This window comes from Trichosurus vulpecula, chromosome 8, assembly GCF_011100635.1.
Source record: "Trichosurus vulpecula isolate mTriVul1 chromosome 8, mTriVul1.pri, whole genome shotgun sequence".
In the NCBI taxonomy this organism is placed as follows: Eukaryota; Metazoa; Chordata; class Mammalia; order Diprotodontia; family Phalangeridae; genus Trichosurus; species Trichosurus vulpecula.
In genome coordinates, this window is record NC_050580.1 from 59,316,707 (window position 1) to 59,335,997 (window position 19,291).

Sequence of the window (19,291 nt, forward strand, 5' to 3'; positions counted from 1 at the left end):
CCTCCATTTCTTATCCCTTCATGGCTAACAAGGAGCTTAAGGAAATGGAATTATAAAACTCAGGCTCTTTGGGGAAGCTTTGCTTGGGCTCTGAAGGCACTATTTACCCCAGCATAGAGGTCGAGAAAGACTGGGCTAGCTCTAGTGACTGGCCACCAATGCACCAGAGAGAGAATGGCTTGTATACTCTGCTGATGTTATGATGTGTCACTGGGCCAGGCCTCTGGGAACCATCCTGAGGCCATGTGGTAAACAATTTAGGACATGTTCTGCTAATGTTCAGACATAGACGTGTGTATCAATTTAAATACCCTGAATCTGTGCCAGATAAATTTATGATGAGCTGGGATCCTGCTGTTTCCTTTTAAAACCTCTAGGGTCTAGGCTAAGTGTGGCTTATTAAGGAAGGCTTCCTCTCCACTGACGCTTTGCCAAAATCCATAAAATCACTGGTCTGTGAGGAAAACAATGGGCATTTAAAAATTAATTTCATGCCAAATGAGTGCCTTTCAAGCTTGGTTAAAGTGACATAGTCCAGTGTGAAAGGGGCCCAAAGAAGTACATGAAATCGAATAGATTAAACCATCTCTTGCCTTGATAAGATTTCTATAACAGGATGTCAGGACTTGATTGGACTTTGAAGATAATCAAACCCAACTTTGTCATTTTACAAGTGAGGCCCAGAGTATGAAGTGAAGTAATTTGATATGTCACAGGACTAATTACTGTAAGAGTTAGGATTTGAATCCAATTCTCCTGACCCCCAGGTTCAGGGTTCTTTCCCCTATATCATACTGCCTCCTTGTAACTGGATGGGGAAAGTTGGGGGAGAAGAAAAATGAAAGAGAGATTTTTCAGAAGGAGCAACCACAGCACTTTTTTAAAAATGTTTTGAGAGATAATTCCTTAGTCTCATTGCTTGGCCAAGATGGCAAGAGACCAGAATTAAGACAAGGGTTCTAGTCTCAGCTCTGCCAGAATCAGTTTTGTGACTATCAGCAAATCTCTGAACATGTCTTGCACCCCAGTTTCTTCTTATGATGACTGCTAAGGCCTCGTACTTACTATAAAAATTCTATGCCACCATGATCTTCCCTTATAGTTAACTGCAAAATAGTTTTTCTTGTCAAAATGTAAGATTCATTTTTGTCCCATCTTTAGGACCTGACCTCAACAATTTTTTCCTCTGTCGGTGTTGAAATATATTACTGTGAAATGGCCTAATCTTTTCAGCTGATCAGTCAACAGTCAGTATTGGGTGCCTACTGTGTGCTTGGCCCTATGCTGGAGTAAGCGGTGAAATGGCCTGGTTATAAAATTGTGGGCTGTTCATTGTCACAGAGAACAATGCCTTCAAAATTGTTTATCAAAAGGCAGGATTTCTGAGTGAGTCACTCCAAAGCTGCGTGACCAAATTTTATGCTGCTCATGTCTTTTGACAGTGACACATACTTTATATCTCAGGCTGGTCCTGTAACTCAAAATCCCATCTCTTCAACTGCGCTCACTCAGAATGGACAGCATTGCTATATGTAGAGCACGTCGGATTTTAAAAAGGCAATATGGCATATACAATGGAAAAGGGACTGACTTCAGACTCAGGAGGTGAGGTTTCAATTCTTAACTTGGTTCATTACCATGTGACTATGGGTGAGTCCTCTTAAGCTCTCTGAGATTGTGTGGCCTCCTTTACAAAATAGTTCTAACGGTGTCTCTCCAACCTTCCTCCAGAGCTATTGTGATGAAAGTGTTTTATAAATCTTATGTGCTATGCAAATCTGAGTATTAATTAAAGATAATGCCGTGAGCTTGCCTACACAACATCTCTTTTTCTGCTATTGGTTCCCAAACAATCAAGTTCAGAGCAACCCTTTCAGTGAGTCACATGTGAGGAGTGTAATTTGGGTCTTTGGGTCTCTTTGTGGGTGATAACAAAGCTCTAAGTAATGGTTCAGTCTATTTAGAGCAACACATAAATGATAAAAGTTGGAACTTAAAACATACTAGGACATGCATGTTGATAGCCAGTGGTTCCCATTCTTTATAACTTCATCACTATTTACTCAACAGGATACTAGTATATCCATGCTACCTTGCTAATACAAGCATGGGTTAGGTGCCTAATTGCATTTCCTGCTTTGCTTACTGCTGCCCCAAGAGAGCTGCCCAAAGAAAATGATCCAAATCATTATTAGAAAAGCTCAGTTTCTTTGTGGGTGATGACAAAGCTGTGAGGAATAGTCCAATCTATTTTGAACACACAAATGATACAAGTTGGAGGTAAATGCACGCTAGAACATGCATGTTGATAGCTGGTGTGTTCCACTCCTCACAAGCTCATCACTATCTGTGCAACGGTATACTAGTACAAGCATGGGTTAGGCACCTGATTGCATTTCCTGCTCTGCTTACTGCTGCCCCAAGAGAGCTGCCCAGAGAAAATGATTCAAATCATTTTTAGAAAAGCTCAGAGTATGCTTGCCGACATAGAAACAGATGATTTTCAACTCAGAGGCAGTTAAGTGTTACAGTATAGTTCAGAAGACTTGAGTTTGAATCTTGACTCAAATGTTTACTAGCTGTGTGACCCTAGGCAAGTCTCTTACCCTTTCTCAGTCTTAGTTCCCTCTTCTGTTAAATGGAGATCATACTAGCACCTCGCTCATAGGGTTGTGAGAATCAAATGAGATCACAGACATACATACATACATATATATATGCACATATATGACTTTGCAAACCTTAAATTATAAGTGCTAGACCTGCTCCCTGTCTCTGTTTCTGTGACAAGATGCAAACACCAATCTTTGATATTTAAAGTCCTCCACATACTGGCTGCAATCAATCTTTCCCCACTGATTTCACAGAACTCCTTCTCATGCAGTTGGGTGTTGCAATATTCCAACCAACCTGGCCTATTTTCCATAAGTGACATTCCATCATCTGCCTCCTTGAATTTGCCCAGTCTATCCTCCAGACATTTTTGAAACATTCTGCTTCTTCCTCTCTGCCTCTTGAATTCTCTAGCTCAAGGCTTAGCTCAAGGGCTCTCTCTTACAAAGGGCCTTATCCTCTGAGTTGTTAGTTTCTCCTCTAAATAAGACTACTTAAAAAAAAAAAACTTGACAGTTGTCAAATTAATTGGCTCAGTAGACAGGGTGGTGCAGTGGATAGAGCACGGAGCCTGGAAGACCTGAGTTCAAATCTGGCCTCAGACACTTACTAGCTGTGTGACCCTAGACAAATCACTTAACCTTGTTTGCCTCAGTTTCCTCATCTGTAAAATGAACTAGAGAAGGAAATGGCAAACCACTCCAGTATCTTTGCCAAGAAAAGCCCAAATGGGGTCACGAAGAGTCAGATATGACTAAAATGACTCAAGAACAGAGACCGAGAACCAGATTTGGAAACAGAATCCTAATAATTGTGTAACCCTGGATAAATTAATTAATCTCTTTCAACCCCTGTTTTCTCATCTGTAAGATGAGGATAAGAACAGCACCTACCTCACAGAGTTACTGTGCAGATCCAATGAGATAACATAAGGCGCGTTGCCACTTTTAAGCTGCTATATAATTGCTAGCTATTACTGGTATTTTTATTTCTATACACATTTCTCTCCCAATAGATTGTGAGCTCGTTGTGGGCAAGGATTCTTTCATTTTTGTCTATACAACTACATCACTTAGTCAAAAGGACCAGACTAGGATTTCATTGGTAGAGGATGAGGCACTTTTAGGCACTCCTTCTACCAATGAAGACAGTACCTCCTATGGAACTTAGCATTTTAGAGATTTGCATAGAACCCTGGGGCAGTCAGAAGCAGGACCTGAACCCATGTTTTCCTGGCTCCCAAGTCAGTTCTTTACCATTATACCCATGTTGCCGTTGGCACACAGTAGGCACTTCATAGTTGCTTTGGGTGGGGCAATCGGGGTTAAGTAACCTGCCCAGGGTCACACAGCTAATGTCTGAAGCTGGATTTGAACTCAGGTCCTCCTGACTCTAGGGATGGTACTCCATCAAATGTGCCAGCTAGCTGCTCTTTAGTAATTGCTTATTGGATTCAATCCAGACTGAGGCCCCATGGGATCTACCCTCTGGTCTCTGGCCTTCTTTAAAGCACCTGTAAATAATTTACGGGTAATTAATAGAATAATTTAAAGAACTTTGCCTAGCAGGTCCCAGATAGCATGAGAAAACTTAGCTAGGACCTTGTATGTTGCCAGTGAGGTCAAAGGTACAATGGAATGAACACTTTCATTGATAATCTGTGTGACCTTGGGCAAGTAACAGTTTCTCTGGGTTGATTTCCTCATCTGTAAGAGGAGAGCCTTAGACTTGATGATGTCAAAGACCCTCCTGGCACCGGCATTCACTCTTTCTGTGATTTCTGAAAGAAATTCTGAAATTTCTGAAAGAAGGCAGGGCATTGAACAGCAAAAGGAACACCAACCACTGTATGAATGACAAGCAAATTCAGATCTGGATATCTGAGCCCGCAGTGCCACCTAGCCTGAGCTCTGAAGGCTGAGGCAGCTCTGGTTGGGTATAAATGTTTGGGGCTGTGCACTAGTGTGCTGGAGCATTCTTTTTTTTCTTAAGTATAATTACCAGAGCTTATGTTTCATAGTTAATGCTGTCAAGCCTTTTAAACTAATTGGTCTTTTATAGAAAATTTAACTGAAAATTAACACATCTTTTAATAACATTGCTTTAACTTTAATGGCACTTTGCCTTGCGTTTATAATTGCTCTAAAATTGTCATTTTCCATGTCATAGCTGCCATTTTTTATATTTGCCAGTTTTCATGGTGTAGGTTTTTATTTTTAGCAATTTTTTTCCTTATGAGGAGAGAGAACCATTTGCTATTTTCCATCTACTTTGGGCCACATTTGATTTAAGAGTCAGCATAGGGGGAGGGGAGGCAAGGGAAGACCATGGGATTAGAAGCTGGGAGACGTGGGTTTGGGCCTATGCTCAGCCATGTCCTAGGAATATTACTAGAGAACCGTATAATCTCTAGAAGCTTCGATTTCCTTTATCTCTAAAACAGGGGTAGTGATAGTCATGTTTCATGTTTCATAGGGCTGAGGATCATAGAATCATATGTCTAGAGAGGTTCAACCTCCTCATTTTAGAGAAGAGGGAACTGAGGCACAGAAAGGCTGAGTAAATTGCCCAAAACCGCACAGGAGCAAATGAATAATAATAATATCAAATAATGAGGAAGAAGAAGAATGAGAACTAGCATTTATTCAAGTACTTTGAGGTTTACAAAGTACTTTACATATGTTATATCATTGGGTCTTCACAACAACTCTGTGAGGTAGGTACCTCATTTTTTGTAACATTCCTATTTTACAGATGTGGAAACTGAGGAACAGTGATTAAGTGACTTATTCAGCATCATATAGCTAGTAAATGTCGAAGACAAGATATGAACAATGAAGCCAGTTTGTATGACTATAGACTCAGTATTCTTTGCATTGCACTATGTTTGTTCTGAAAAGTACATGGCAAATTATATGCTATATAAATATATTGTATAAGTACTAGGTAAAATGTATACTATATAAATGTGAATTGTGTTTTTTTTAATTATGAGACTATGGTCCTGCATTCTAAATTGAGTAGACACTCCTATTCCACACCGGAAAATCCTTCATACCAAGACGAACATCTCTACCACTTAGGCAATAGCCACAAGGGTGGCTTCGGCTTTCTCTTGCCTGATGACAACATTTACTTTGAACTACAAGGAGTCTTTCCTGATCGCCATAGTTATTCCTCTCTGTCTCTTCCTCAAATCATCATTTCCATGTATGAATGTGTATGCATGCTTATCAATCCATTCATCAATGAATCAATAAGTATTTAATAAGTCATTATATGCTAGGCACTGGGGACACAAGTACAGTGAAAGAAAGATTTCCAAACATTTATTTATATGTTATAACCTTCCCTAATTCCCAATGCATTCAAAAGCTCCTTGAGGGCAGAACCTTTCTTCCCGTTCAGTCTAGCTCTAATGCTTTGGGCATGGCAGACATTTAATAAATGCTCCTTGAACTGGATTAGGTTGCGTTGAGTGGGGTTGGCTGAATGGAGCATACGTGTAAGCAGACCTAAGGACTAACCATTGGTACATCATGAGGCTTGGGCAGAGGAAAATCAATTAAATAGGACAGCTCAAAGAGTAATTGTTGATGGTTAACGTCAGTGTGGTGACCAGTCTCCAGTGGAGTACCTCAGAAATCTGTCCTTGACAATGTGCTGTTTGACATTTTTATCAATGACTTGGATAAGAGCAAAGATGGCATGCTCATCAAATTTTCCATGACACAAAACTGGCATGGTTAGATAGCTAACATTCTGGATAACAGATTCAGGATCTCCGAAGATCTTGACAAGTGAGAGCATTGGGATCAATCAAGATGAAATTCAATAGGAATAGAGGTAAAGTCTTATAGAACAGCTTCACAAGCATGAGTTGGGGGAAGATCTCCAGAGAGACAGCAGTTGTTCTGAAAGAGAACTGAGGGGGAAGGATTAACAGACTTCAAGCTCCTTGTGAATCACCAGGATGATGTGGCAGCCCAAAGAACTAATATGACCTTGGATTATATTAAGAGTAGTGTAGTTTCCAGAAATAGGGAGGTGATCATCTCACTGTAGTCACCCCTTGTCAGACCTTTCTTGGAGAATTGTCTTCAGTTCTGGGCACTGTGGTTTGAGAAGGATGTTGATAAGCTGATGAGTGTTCAGATGAGGATGACTGAGATAGTGAAGAACCTTGAATCCTTGTCATATGAGGGGAGACGAGGGAACTGGGCATGTTTAAGCCTGGAAGAAGAAAATCTCAGGGGAGACGTGATGGCTGTGTTCCAGTATTTGAAAGGATGTCATGGAAGGGGAAGAAATATGATCCTCTTTCTGTTTGCCCTGATAGGGCAGAACCAAGAACGGGTGAGAATTTCAAATTTAGGCTTGATATCAGGAAAAGCTTCCTAGTAATTAGGGCTGTTCAAAAGTGAAATGGGCTGCCTCAAAAGCTAATGAGTTTCTCCTTCTGCGAGGTCTTCAAGCAGAGGCTGGATGACCACTTGTTAGGTATGTTATATTGGGGATTCCTTTTGTGTACAGGCTGCACTCTCAGAAGACCACTGAGGTTCTTTCTAACTCTCTAATTCTATGACAATGTTTGGATGGCAGAATCCAAAGGCTGGTGGCTCCATGATTGACTCCATGCAAACTATAAAACTGGCCAAGAGGAAGACTTTGCCCTGCTCTCGGGGGAGCCCTGGTGTTTTAACAATCTGCCTAGCAGCGTCTGTGGGGGTTTAAGATTCACACACTCAGCACCCAGAAAGCTGCCAACAGCACAGGTTCTTCTAATCTGCTTAAGCAAGGGAAGCAACGTGAAGGGGTTGACAAGCTTACTTTTAATTCAGCATTCAAATATTATTCAGTTAGTTCAGGGGAAAAAGCCAGTACCCTGAACTTCAAAACAAAATGCAAACAAATTACAAACATCAACAGACTTTGTCTGATTCAATCCCAACACAGTTACCAGAGTTCAACAAAATCTCAACATCCGGGTTTACAAGCTGGAGGGCTCCTTAGCTACAGCTGCCCAGAGTCTCCTCATCAACACCATCTCCAGAACCCCACACAAATGGCTCTGTCCTCCCTTCTTATAGGGCTTCAGACATCATCAAACATCATCTGAATCACCAGAGCTCAGGCTCTGGTGATTGGTTCTTGAGTTGGCCCCTCCCCTTAGGACCCTGGGAGGTTCACATCCACATGGATTACGTTAACACCTAATGGGGTTTGGGCCTGGGGCTTAGCACCTAGTAAAGCTCACTGAGATAAATTGAGTCACTCAAAGAAAACAAAGGCCATTCTGGTTACACCTGGTTATAGGGTATCTTCCCCCAAATATGTTATTTTGATAATCATACTTTCAGATAAGTCTTTGTTTCTCCTATTTCTTCCTCTTTTTACCCTCCCTATACAGCTACTAATTGCTCACTATTTTAAGGGTCCTCTTTCCCCCCCAAAAAAAAACACAATTCCGATCTTTTGTAGGAAAAAGATAATACATAATAAGAGTATTTTGCATTTTCTACATAGTAGGGCTTTTGTTTCAAGAGCACTTTTATTCCTGAGTTTCCACTTTTTCCTATTCATATCCTTAGAGGTTTGAGAGGGATACTTAATATCATTCCCATTTTATAGTTGGGAGACTGAGACTCAAGGGGGTAAAATAATTCTGGATTCATTGGCAGAACTGAAACTAGAACATAAACACCCTGAATTCAGGGCTAGTTCTCTTTCACAAGACCATATGACATTGCCCAAAGCCAAACCAGTATGGTAATTATCTAAGAAGGTAAAATGAAAGAGTGCATGGGAGGTACATTTTTTTTATTAAAGTATGAATTCAGTGGACAGTGTCTGCCTTGCTCTGGACAGGAGGGAAATGGGAAAACTTTCTTTTGATTAGTTGGGAAGACTTGCATGAACTGATGCAGAATGCAGTGAGCAGAACCAGGATGACAATTTATACAATGACAACATTGGAAAAACAAACAAATTTGAAAGATTCAAGAACTGATCAGCATAAAAACCAACTATGACGCTAGAGAAGGATTGGTGCTGAAGCATGCTACCCATCTCCTAACAGAAAGGGGATGGATTCAAGAAGCAGAATGATGCATACATTTTTGAACAAGGTCATTGTGGGAATTTGTTTTTTGCATGAGTATGCACATTTGTTAAAAAAGATTTTAATTTTTCTTCCATTTCATTGGGATGGCAGGGAGAGGCAGGGATATGGGAGGGAAAGAAAATAAATTATTGTTAATTGAAAAAAATAAAATTTAATTTTAAAATTTGAATAGCTAGTTGTGGTATTACTAGTATGCCTTAAAAACATTTGTAATGGTTCTTAGGTGTCTCTAGAGAATGAGATAACCATGGTTCTTCTATAAAGGGAAACTTCCCTGTTCCAATGTACCATATTCTAGAGATTGGACCAATCCACATATTTTTTGGTTTGTTTGTTTTTTGAGAAGGGGGTATGGTTCCAGTTTAGTCCAACTGTAAAAATGAACTTCATTAAATACACACATACACACAAGCACATATTCACAAAATCAAACTCATTAGTGTTAATGTCTAGGAGCATTAACTGTAAATGCTGTTTGTTTCTTCCCTGAACAATGTGCAGTCTTGCTCATTCTGAGTGGGCTATTAATGTCCAGAGTGCTACAGATCCCTGCCTAGGAAAGGACCAGAGCACATAAAGGGTGGACTCTACATGGTATAATTTTTTGTTTGTTTTTGGTTTTTAGTTATTAAAGTTTTAAACAACATGAAGATTTTGGGGACATCTATATTGGCTCCAAGTCTTCTGAGCCTCAATTTTCGTGGAGCCCTCTGAAGGCCACAAATATTGCTGCTTTTTTACTTTCATGACAAAAGCACCTATCAATTAATACTTAAGGGCCTCCCATTTTATGTTACTTCACTGAATTGGAGCATCTAACAATAGAAGGGACAAATCAGTGTGATAATAATGGAAATTATATAGTTAGTGTATAATTCTATATTAAACATTATATCATATATAATAACTTTATAGCCCTCAAAGTACCTTCATGTGTACAAAGTTCATGGTGATGTCTCATGATGATCCCATTTCACAGAGAAGAAAACTGAGGCTTAGCAATGATAGGATAACAGAATCATACATTTAGAGCTAAAAGAGAATTTGTAGATCACCTAATGCAAATCCCTCGTTTTGCAGCTGAGGAAACTGTGTTTCAGAGCTACTTGCCAAAGCTAATAGCTTGAAAGTGTTGGGGTTTGGATTTGAACCCAGGCCTCCTAGCTGCAGGTCTGGAATTCTTTCTAATATACTTGTAGCCATCATTCTAGACATGGGGAGGTAGCATGATGTAATGGACATGATTCAAGTTCCAATCCCACATAAGGTATGATCATAGGCAAATGCCTTACCCTCTCTGAGTCTCAGTTTCTGCATCTATAAAGTGGGAGTAATGATACCTATTACAGTTTACGTTGCATGGCTGTTTTGAGGTTCATATGATATAAAGTACATAAAGATTTCATGAATTTCAAATCAATATATTAATGTCAGTTATTTGCTAGAGACATGGTATCAAGCAATTGATTTTGTAAGATAATATGGTGGGTTTAATATTAATATTTTTCTTTTCCACCACTACAGTGAGGGAACCAAGATTGGCTATTTAGGTTGATAATTTCGTGAGCATTGGGTTTCAGAAGTCAAATGATGGCTAGTGGCTAATGGCATTTGGTCACATAGCATGCTATTGCCGGTACTGGATGGAGGAAGGTTCCGTCTTGCCCCACCCCCCACCTTGGTTATGACAAAATTCAGAGCTTATGTAAGAAAGGATCTTGAGAGATGACATTTGGAAATACTGGATGGTAGAATCCAAAGGCAGGCTATGGTCCATCAACCACTCTTGCCAGAAGCATGGGCAAACTATGGGTCAATATAACCTTGAGGATCAGCAATAGGCCTCAGTGGGAAGGTGGGACAGTATGCTGCCATGTCAGCTGGCCCCAGTGATCAATTACTACAAGCTCCCTCACACTTGCCCTGTGAACAGTACCCTGACTTCAGCTTGAAGAATGTATTTCTGAATTGTGATGTTCTTCTCAGAGCTATCTAGGCATAAATGTAATTATTCTCTCTCTCATGGAGGTATTTGTGGTGTTGATTTGCACAGCACCATGACACGGCATCCGGAGCATCCCTATCTGTTACTCCAGGAATGGGTGTGATGAATGGGAAGATTATGCCTTCCACAAATGAGGCAGTGAGCAGCAGGAGTTGAATTATGAGGGACAATATTCTGTGAGTGTTTAGACACCTGATTAAATGGCAGTTTGGAGAAGAGGGTGAGAAAAAAGGAGATCATCGACATCTAAATAGAATTGTGTTTTGGTGTTGTTTGTAAACGGCTGCCTAAGCTGGAATGTGTTCTCTCTCCGGTTCCCATTGTGTGGAAGGCTCTCACTCATGTTCTATAATTTCCCTCCATTTCTTTCGTAGCTGTTTTTAATTACAGCAGCTCTTCTCAATACTTGAGTAAACCCCAGCCTGATCATAAAGAAAAGGAAGAAGAAGAAGAAAAAATCCTAACAACCCCAAACATGAATCAAGCAATTTACGACTGATGTGTTTTTTTTTTCCTGTTGTCTTGTTTTTCTTTTTGTTTTGTTTTGTTTTCAGAAATTTAGCCATCAGTTGAACCAAGCACAAATCCGAAACCTCATTTTAGAACTCCAGCACTCGCAATAATGAGGATCTTGCCTCAAACAATACCTGGAGAGTATTTGGATAGGTAATACACAAGCTAGCCAGCACTGGGCAAATCAAGTCGGACATATTTCCGTTAGGACTTATTCCCATTCTTTTTGCAAAAGAGTCTCTTGAAGGACTTTGGCTCCTTTTTCTTTCATGCCAGGAGAAGGAAGGAATGGGTCTCTCAACGTCTCATAGCTGTAAATGCCTACCCACTGAAGCCATGGAAAATACACAATGGAAGGATCACATAATAGATAAGGCACTGGACTTGGAGTCAGGAAGACATGGGCTCAAAATTCCACCTCAGACACTAACTGTACAAACCATGGCAATTCACTTAACCTTTTGTGCTTCAGTTTCCTCCTCCATCAAATGAAGGGAGTTGGATTTTTATGGCCATGAAGGCCCCTTCCAGCTCTAAATTTATGATCCTATATTAGAAGTTCTTAGCCCGGGGTCCATGTTGTATATTTTGATAACTAAATGTCAATATAACTGCTTTGCCTTGTAATTCTATGCATTTTATCTTAGGTATATAAAAGCCTTATTCTAAGAATGAGTCCAGGTTGCCAGTGGGAACCCTAAAAAATTTAAGACTGCATGTTCTATGTAGAACTTTCTCATGGGGTAGAGAAGGTGCTGACCTGCATTATAATTTCCTCTCCCAGGAGTTCCCTATGCCAATGAAGTCACAGGTTTGGTCCCTATCCCTATCATGGAGTACATTTTAAATAGATGGCCATAGGTTCATCAGTTGCAGGTAAGAACTGATACATCTACCCCTGATATTTATTATTGTGTTTGTTTCATTCTCCCCCAAAGTCTCTGGCCATGTAGGCTTGGAAATGGGAAGTATCTAATCAAATGGTCCAATTTGGAAAATGATTTGCAGCCTCACTCCCTCTGATGATGAAGAGAGTGATGTGGCTCAAATCCTTATGTACTTATTATCTCTCTCTCTCTCTCTCTCTCTCTCTCTCTCTCTCTCTCTCTCTCTCTCTCTCTCTCTGTCACACACACACGCACACACACACACACACATAGCACCAATACCATCATCACACACATGCTCATGAACTGTATGAGAAGTCAGAGAGCATTGTTACTGAGCATCTACTTTCCATCTTTGGGACAGAATAATTTGAAAAAAAATCTGAAGGAGAATACCTATCTAAAGGCAATGTCTCCTTTAATAATATTGCTTTTTAATTTTAATAGTGTGGTTCAAATCTCTAAACATTTTAATCTCTCCATAACATAAATGGTCTTCTGAAATCTTTCTAATTAGGATCAGAGGTAAAATGAGATTTCTAAAGAAATAAATTGCAGAACCCATTTTTTAAAGCCAGAGGTACAGTATTTTAGGCCTTTTTGATGGGACTTATCTTGTAGTGTTTCTGCAGCCCCCCTCATTAATTCTGGGGTGCATGAGCTAAGTCCAGTGAGCTCTCTGCCTTTGTTTCTGCAAGAAATCCCACTGTAATCTAGCAGAGCAGGATGCAGAGCTGTTGGATTTGGAGGTCTCCAAGAGACATAGACCTATAGGAAGTCTGGGAGAAGAAACACCAACAATCCACCCACCTCCTGTATATATACATATATACATATGTGTGCGTGTGTGTGTGTGTGTGTGTGTGTGTGTCTGTGTGTGTGTGTGTGTGTGTGGTGGGAAAAGTGGGAGGTACAGACCTACTTTGGCAAATCAAGGCAAGGGAATGGCATAATGGACTAAGTGTTGGACATGAAGTCAAGAAGACCTAAGTTTGAATCCTATATCAAACACTAGCTGCATGACCCTGAGCAAGTTACTTAATGTATCTGGGACTCAGTTTCTTCATCTAAAATAAGACAGTTGGACTTAATGACTTCTAAGGTCTCTCTCAATTCTAATCCTATGAGCTATTATTCTAGGAAAAAGATAGGTAGAATGAATAAAAATTTAAACCAAAATTTTTGTTTTAAACTGTAGGTTTGTTTGTTTTTCCTAATGCATGGAACAAATTGAACATGTTTTTAAAAAGTTTTGATTTGCATAGGTCCTTCTGTGACCTATTTTGGTGAATTGATGAGAATTAAGGAAAAATGAAGCTTTAATGTATAACAAACCTATTTTTTTCATTCTAAAGAAAGAATTCATAGTAACCCTAGTTTATTTTGACATCCTTTTCTTGTTTAATAAAAAGGGAAAATTTGAGTTTTCAACCTATCTACAATCTGACCAGACTGAAACCTTTATTCTTCCATCCTTAAGAAAGCAAATGCCTTGATTCTGAAATATTTGCTAAAAGAAATAAACTATTTAAAAGAATCATGGATTTCAAATCAGAAGGAACTTCTAAGGTCATCTTCTACTCCAGCTCCCCCTTTTTACAGGTAATGAATTTGAGCCCCAGGGAGTTTAAATGACTGCACCAAATGGGAAGTAAGAGTCCCAGGATCTGCATTCCCTTCTTCTGATTCCCAGTCCAGTGTTCTTTTCGCCAAACCATCACTATACCACCCTTCAGTCTCCTGACAGAGTTTAGGAGTCCCTTCTGCCTTTTCAGAACCTCTGTCCTTTCATTTCTCTATGTCAGTGTTTCTGGCTGGGGTTCCCCAGCCAGGATATGGAGGAAGGGACAGAATTTTCTTACTTACCGCACTCATGAGTGAGTCCAGGACACTAACGGCAAATGCTGTCCCACATGCAAATGGCTGTGTGAGATACAACTCCGTGTCTGGGTCATCGTCATCGTCTTGGTCCAAAAACTGAACATTAGTATCATTCACTAGAAAAGTCATAAGACATCAATTAGTGACCAGTGTCCAGCCTTGTGAGCTAGGCTAATTGAATAAACAAATAAATAAAGCCTGGCATTATAATGGCTTAGAGGCAATAAGCAGTCTCTTTGATGGCACTGGAAATGAAGTCAAAATGGAGAGGGAAATATGGATCCTGGAGTGGCAAAGGGTGGAAGTGAGGGAGAAATGGAAATTGTAGTTCTTTGCTTCATGAGGTAAGCCTCTTGGCTTACATCATAGGGACTCAAAGAGTGGGGATAATTTCTCTAAGACGACTCTCAGATCAATGGCAAGAAGTAAGGCCCTCTTGTAGGGATAATGTAACAGTTATATTTTTGGACTGATTGAATTCTTGCTCAGACAGATAGTGGCTTTCAGTATAGAGAAATAAAGTGGGATTTCTCACTACTATCAAATGAGAAGACCTGGGACCCCCAAATGGTGATGTGTAAAGAGTGTATTATGCAAGCAGATGATCTGAATATATCATTAGTTGACACAGTGGTTTACTCCTGCCTTATCATGGCCCCAGGACTCTTCACAAAGCAAATGTTCATTCATCACCAAGTGTCTATTAAGTGCCTACTGTGTGCCAGGTACTGTGCCAGGTATTGGAGAAAAAAAGGCAAAAATGAAAGAGTTCATGTCCTCAAGGAGTTCACTTTTTACTAGGCACTTGCTAAAGGTCTACTAACCGATATTATCTTTGGACAAAAAGTCAAGGTGAAGAACGTCATTAGCAGATGTTATGTTTCTCGTCAACAAGGAAATGTGTGGCTTTTGGAATACATGGAGTGATTCAAGCTCTCTTTTTCCTTTCCCAATGACTTACTCTCTTATGTAACTCTCTTTAAATAGACTGATGCCAACTTTTATGTGGCCAGTAAAGACTCTCCAGGCATGGAAGTGAAGACTGACTGATCATGTCATAGAGATGCCCTTAACTTAGTAAAGATTAAATGACAAAAGGAAGTCAATTAACAGCATGACTTCAGGAATTAGCATTTTGTTATGTGTTTATATGTATATCTATCTATGTCTTTATCTACATTTCTATCTATCTATCTTTCTATCATCTATCTAAACGTGAAAGTAAGATAAAGGTTGAAGTTCTTGATGCCTTCCTAACCTCATCAGCAGTAATCCCTCTTGGGATTTTTTAAAAAAAAACCTCTCCATTGCTATAGCTGGTAAAAAGAAAACTCTTTCTATGAGAAACTATCTTGAGTCCTTTCTGTTTGGGATAGAAGAAAGAGAAAAGAGAGATAGGGAGGACAAGAGCATGGAGTTAACTTTTAAAGATCCCATTTTGTTTTTCTAGGGTAAGATTCAGAGAGGAACAATATCCACTACCCAGATCCTTCCAGCTTCATTCCCTCTTCACTCCTTCCTGGACCCCATCATTAGACTAGTAGCTACTACATTTTTTCTGTCATAAATTTTCTACAGTTTCCATTTGGTCTACCATTCTGAGTATTCTGACTTCTTACTCCCTCCATTGGGCATTTAAGACCCCCCAGTTTCATGAGAACATCACAGGGCTGATTTTTAGTGGGCCTTTATCCTCTCTCCACCTCAATCCACTTAACTAGGATGTGTTGTTAGTTCTTGCTAACGATCACACTGGAAATGAACAAATAACCCAATGACAGATGGGCAGAGCTAACAATTTCTTCACTCAAGTCAAGTGAGAGAAAATATACCCTCAAATTAACTTTAAATTCAGTTGAGGATGGGGGAAAGATCCCAGTGGCCAGTGGTGGGGAGCCAGAGACACTGGGGGATACTGTGAAACCTATGATGAGGAAACAGGATAGGGCCAAAGAAGGAATGAGCTCACCTCAAGTGTGACTTCCAGAGGAGGGAAGCGTGCCATTTGGTAGGATGCCATTTTAACTATTAGCATGCTAAACTCAGCTGTTTTTTGTACCTTATAATTACTGTGAGCATCCTGTGAATTCCCATAACCAGGTCAAGGTCCTAGTCACTTTGCTCTAGCTGTGCCTCCATTGGAGAAAAGACATGTGCTTCTGACTAAGGATGCTTTTTTGATCTATTTTTGAAAAGTAAAATTCAGTTTTGTTTATAATAGCAGCTCACAAGTAAGTACGATAAATCTAATGAAAAGGAAATCATATTTTGAATGTGGGCACACTGAGTGGTTACTGGTTATTACATATTTACCTAGAAAATGGGCAGAAGGTGATGCTGGGTTCTAAGAAGAAGGAAATACTGGGGTTTATAGAGAGAAATCTTTAATGAAGGTGCTCGGCCTATGGCCGACCCTTCTTTTAGAACATGTTGGAATATTTAAGTCATAAAAAGAGTTACAAAGGACTGGGCAGGTTCTAAATAAAACCCAATTCTACAGCTTTAAAGGGATATTGACAAAAGTTGAAACTGGGAAATTGACAGATGAGAGATTTTGGGAGTTTTAAATACTTGAAAATAAAGAAAAGCTAAACAAGTATTCTCAATACATAGTAGGCCCTTGATAAATTTAGTTGGTTTTAGAGCAAAAATTTCATGAAGAGAAGGTTGAAGGGAGATTAAATAATAATATTCAAATATACAAAGCACAGTGAAATAAAAGTGATAACCATCTTCTCTTCCTTACTATTGAGGATGGTAGAAGTGATATGGGCATTTGGCATGGAATCAGCAAATCTGGGTTCAAATCCTGACTGTCACTTATTAACTCTGGGATCTTCAGTAGCCCACTTACTCTCTCTAAGGCTCAGTTTTGTCATCTGTTAGATGGGGATGAGACTATGGGGATTACCTATCTCACAGGCTGGCCATGAGGATAGAATGAGATAATGGCCGTGAAAGCACTTTGAAACTGTGAAGATTTTTGTACACCTTACAGAAATGTCAGGTATTATTATGGCTAAAACAAGGAGAAATGGACTTCAACTCTGGCACATAAGATGTTGTGGATATAAAGAGTAATTACAGATCACGAAGACTGAGAAACACCATTACAGGTTGAGAGAGGTAGAATCATTTTGAGCGAGATCTTCAGAGACAGGCTAGCGAGCCCCTTCCTCAGCTGGATGGGGGTGGGGGGGCATCTATCTCCTAGGACAGAGCCGTGGACCATAGGACCTCTTGAGGCTTACAGCCCTGGGATTATGTGACAGACAATTCAAAGACCGAAGCTCTCAGGAAAATGCTATAAATATTAGACGATATCTATCCCACACTTGCAGACACAGAACAGAGATACTTTACTTTTGACCTGAGAGAGTTTCGTTCTGATAAATAGTCACATCTCCAATAATGCAGTGCTGAATGGCCGACAATTTATTCCTCGGCTTCTGGACATCTTACAAGCAAGATTACTGTGTTAAAAGCTCTCTTGTTCTGAAATATATTGGGGGGCCAAGAAAATGGATTGGGTGTTTCATTTGCCATTTGAAAGAGAAGCTTTCCCCAGCACTTTTACTGACTCTATCTGTCTGGTTCGGAAGACCAATCCCCCATTCTGACACCTCCTGTTACTCATCTGGGTCCATGGTGTCACTGACCATGTCATGGGGAATCATATATGAATGTGACAAATGTAGTTGTGGCTTCACACTTTTGTCTTCCTGATGAGGCTCTATTCTGAATTTTCCAGAAAGGTCTCTAGACCAGATGGGGTCAGAGCACCGGGGCAGTGCTCTGCCAGGTGGCTGGGTAATCCAACCCTTTCAAGTCCTCTCATAAGGTGACCTTAAGAAGAAGGTGTCTCCCCAGAGCTCAACTGCCTTGGTAGCCTGCAAACCTGGGCATCTGAGACAAGGTCTAGTGAAAGAGGCAAATCAAGTCAGAACAAAGGAAAATAAACAGCTGGAGGGAAGGTACAATCTTGGGTTTTGTATTTTGAAATTTTTATATTTCTTCTTTGACTTCCTATGAGAGCTGTGAAGATATGTCAGTCAAGCTGACAGAAGGTTGGAAGAAGAAAATAAAAGAGAAAAGGGTGGGAGGGGGTGGAGGAGGGAGGAGAAGGGAGGGCAGGGAGATGTGCTAGGAAAAAAAAAAGACCCAGGCCAAAGAAAATGAATTGGTGTGAAGATGTTATAGAAACAGCTGCCAGGTCAGCCGGGTGTGATCAAAGGTTTACAGATGCTGGGTAGGAAAAAAAAAGGAAAATCATTAAGAAAGGCCAGAGCAAGACAGTTGATTCCAACCAGAGCCGCAAATAAAACACATTCAAAGCAGCGCCATGAGGGTAGCCTCTCTGTTACAGCCAGAGAAAGAAAGAACAAGCTGATGAGGTCTGGAGCACCAAAGATAGAACAAAAGACACCAACGTGAAGGCAAACAGTACTTCTTACCCAGTTCGGTTATCATGAGAATGTGCGTCCCACTGTTTTTTTCCTGATTGATTGAAACCAAAGGCAGAAGTTTGCCAGGCTTCGCTAATAGGGTATAACAATTTAGGGTGAGGGAGGGGAGGGGAGGGAAAAGAAAGTACAGAGACAAAGAAAAGGGAGGGAGTCAGAGAGATACAGTACTACAGGAAAAGGACAAAGGACCCCCAGTGGTATTGGCAATGGCAGGGAGGGGTTGGGAAACAATTTAATGGTTTTGCTAGCTTGCCTTTGGCCACCCAGAGCTCAGTAGTAGTTCTTTTAAATGCCACATCCAGATAGTCCAAAGTCCGTAAAATGCTAGAGTCCATTGGGCCATAGTGGCATGAAATATAGCCTTAGCTTGTATGCAGGAATTAAACTGTAGTCAATTATCCTTGGGTACAATAACCCTGCTTCTCCACCTCACCCAGTCTCTATGACTGGATGATCTTAAATTTCATACAAAGGGGGGAGAATTTACCTCATTACTCCATTGCTGTGATGCTCCTCTGTGGCTGAGGCTAGCTAGCTTAGTAAACCATCACAGAAAATGAGATAGAACTCAGTCACTAAAAATCCTCCTTTGCTGTACTTTCAGGAACAGATTCCAATAGGAAGGAAGCTGGAATCCAGCCTTTATTGAAAGTGAAAGTTTTCTCAGCCTTTCACCACTTCCCCAGTACCAATATATCACATAGCCTTCTCATGTGTTCATACTAACTCTCTATATTCACGGTGGACTGTTTTCCAAAAAGAGAGATGGCACGGAAGTGGGCCTGTTTCCTCCTTCCCCATA

The 19,291-nt window shown here is 40.3% G+C and overlaps 1 protein-coding gene across 6 annotated transcripts in view; it reads right to left on the reverse strand.

Annotated features, from left to right (window-relative positions):
• Positions 1-19,291, reverse strand: part of KCNMA1 (potassium calcium-activated channel subfamily M alpha 1) — a 901,346-nt gene that overhangs the window by 16,775 nt on the left and 865,280 nt on the right. For 3 of the 6 annotated variants that reach the window (XM_036736099.1, XM_036736102.1, XM_036736103.1), the window contains exons 25-26: positions 18,478-18,561; positions 14,009-14,139 (exon numbers count right to left, since the gene is read on the reverse strand). In XM_036736099.1, the coding sequence (XP_036591994.1) occupies positions 14,009-14,139; positions 18,478-18,561 (215 nt within the window). The remainder of the gene's footprint in view (positions 1-14,008; positions 14,140-18,477; positions 18,562-19,291) is intronic. The other 3 variants (XM_036736100.1, XM_036736098.1, XM_036736097.1) reach the window with 1 other exon arrangement.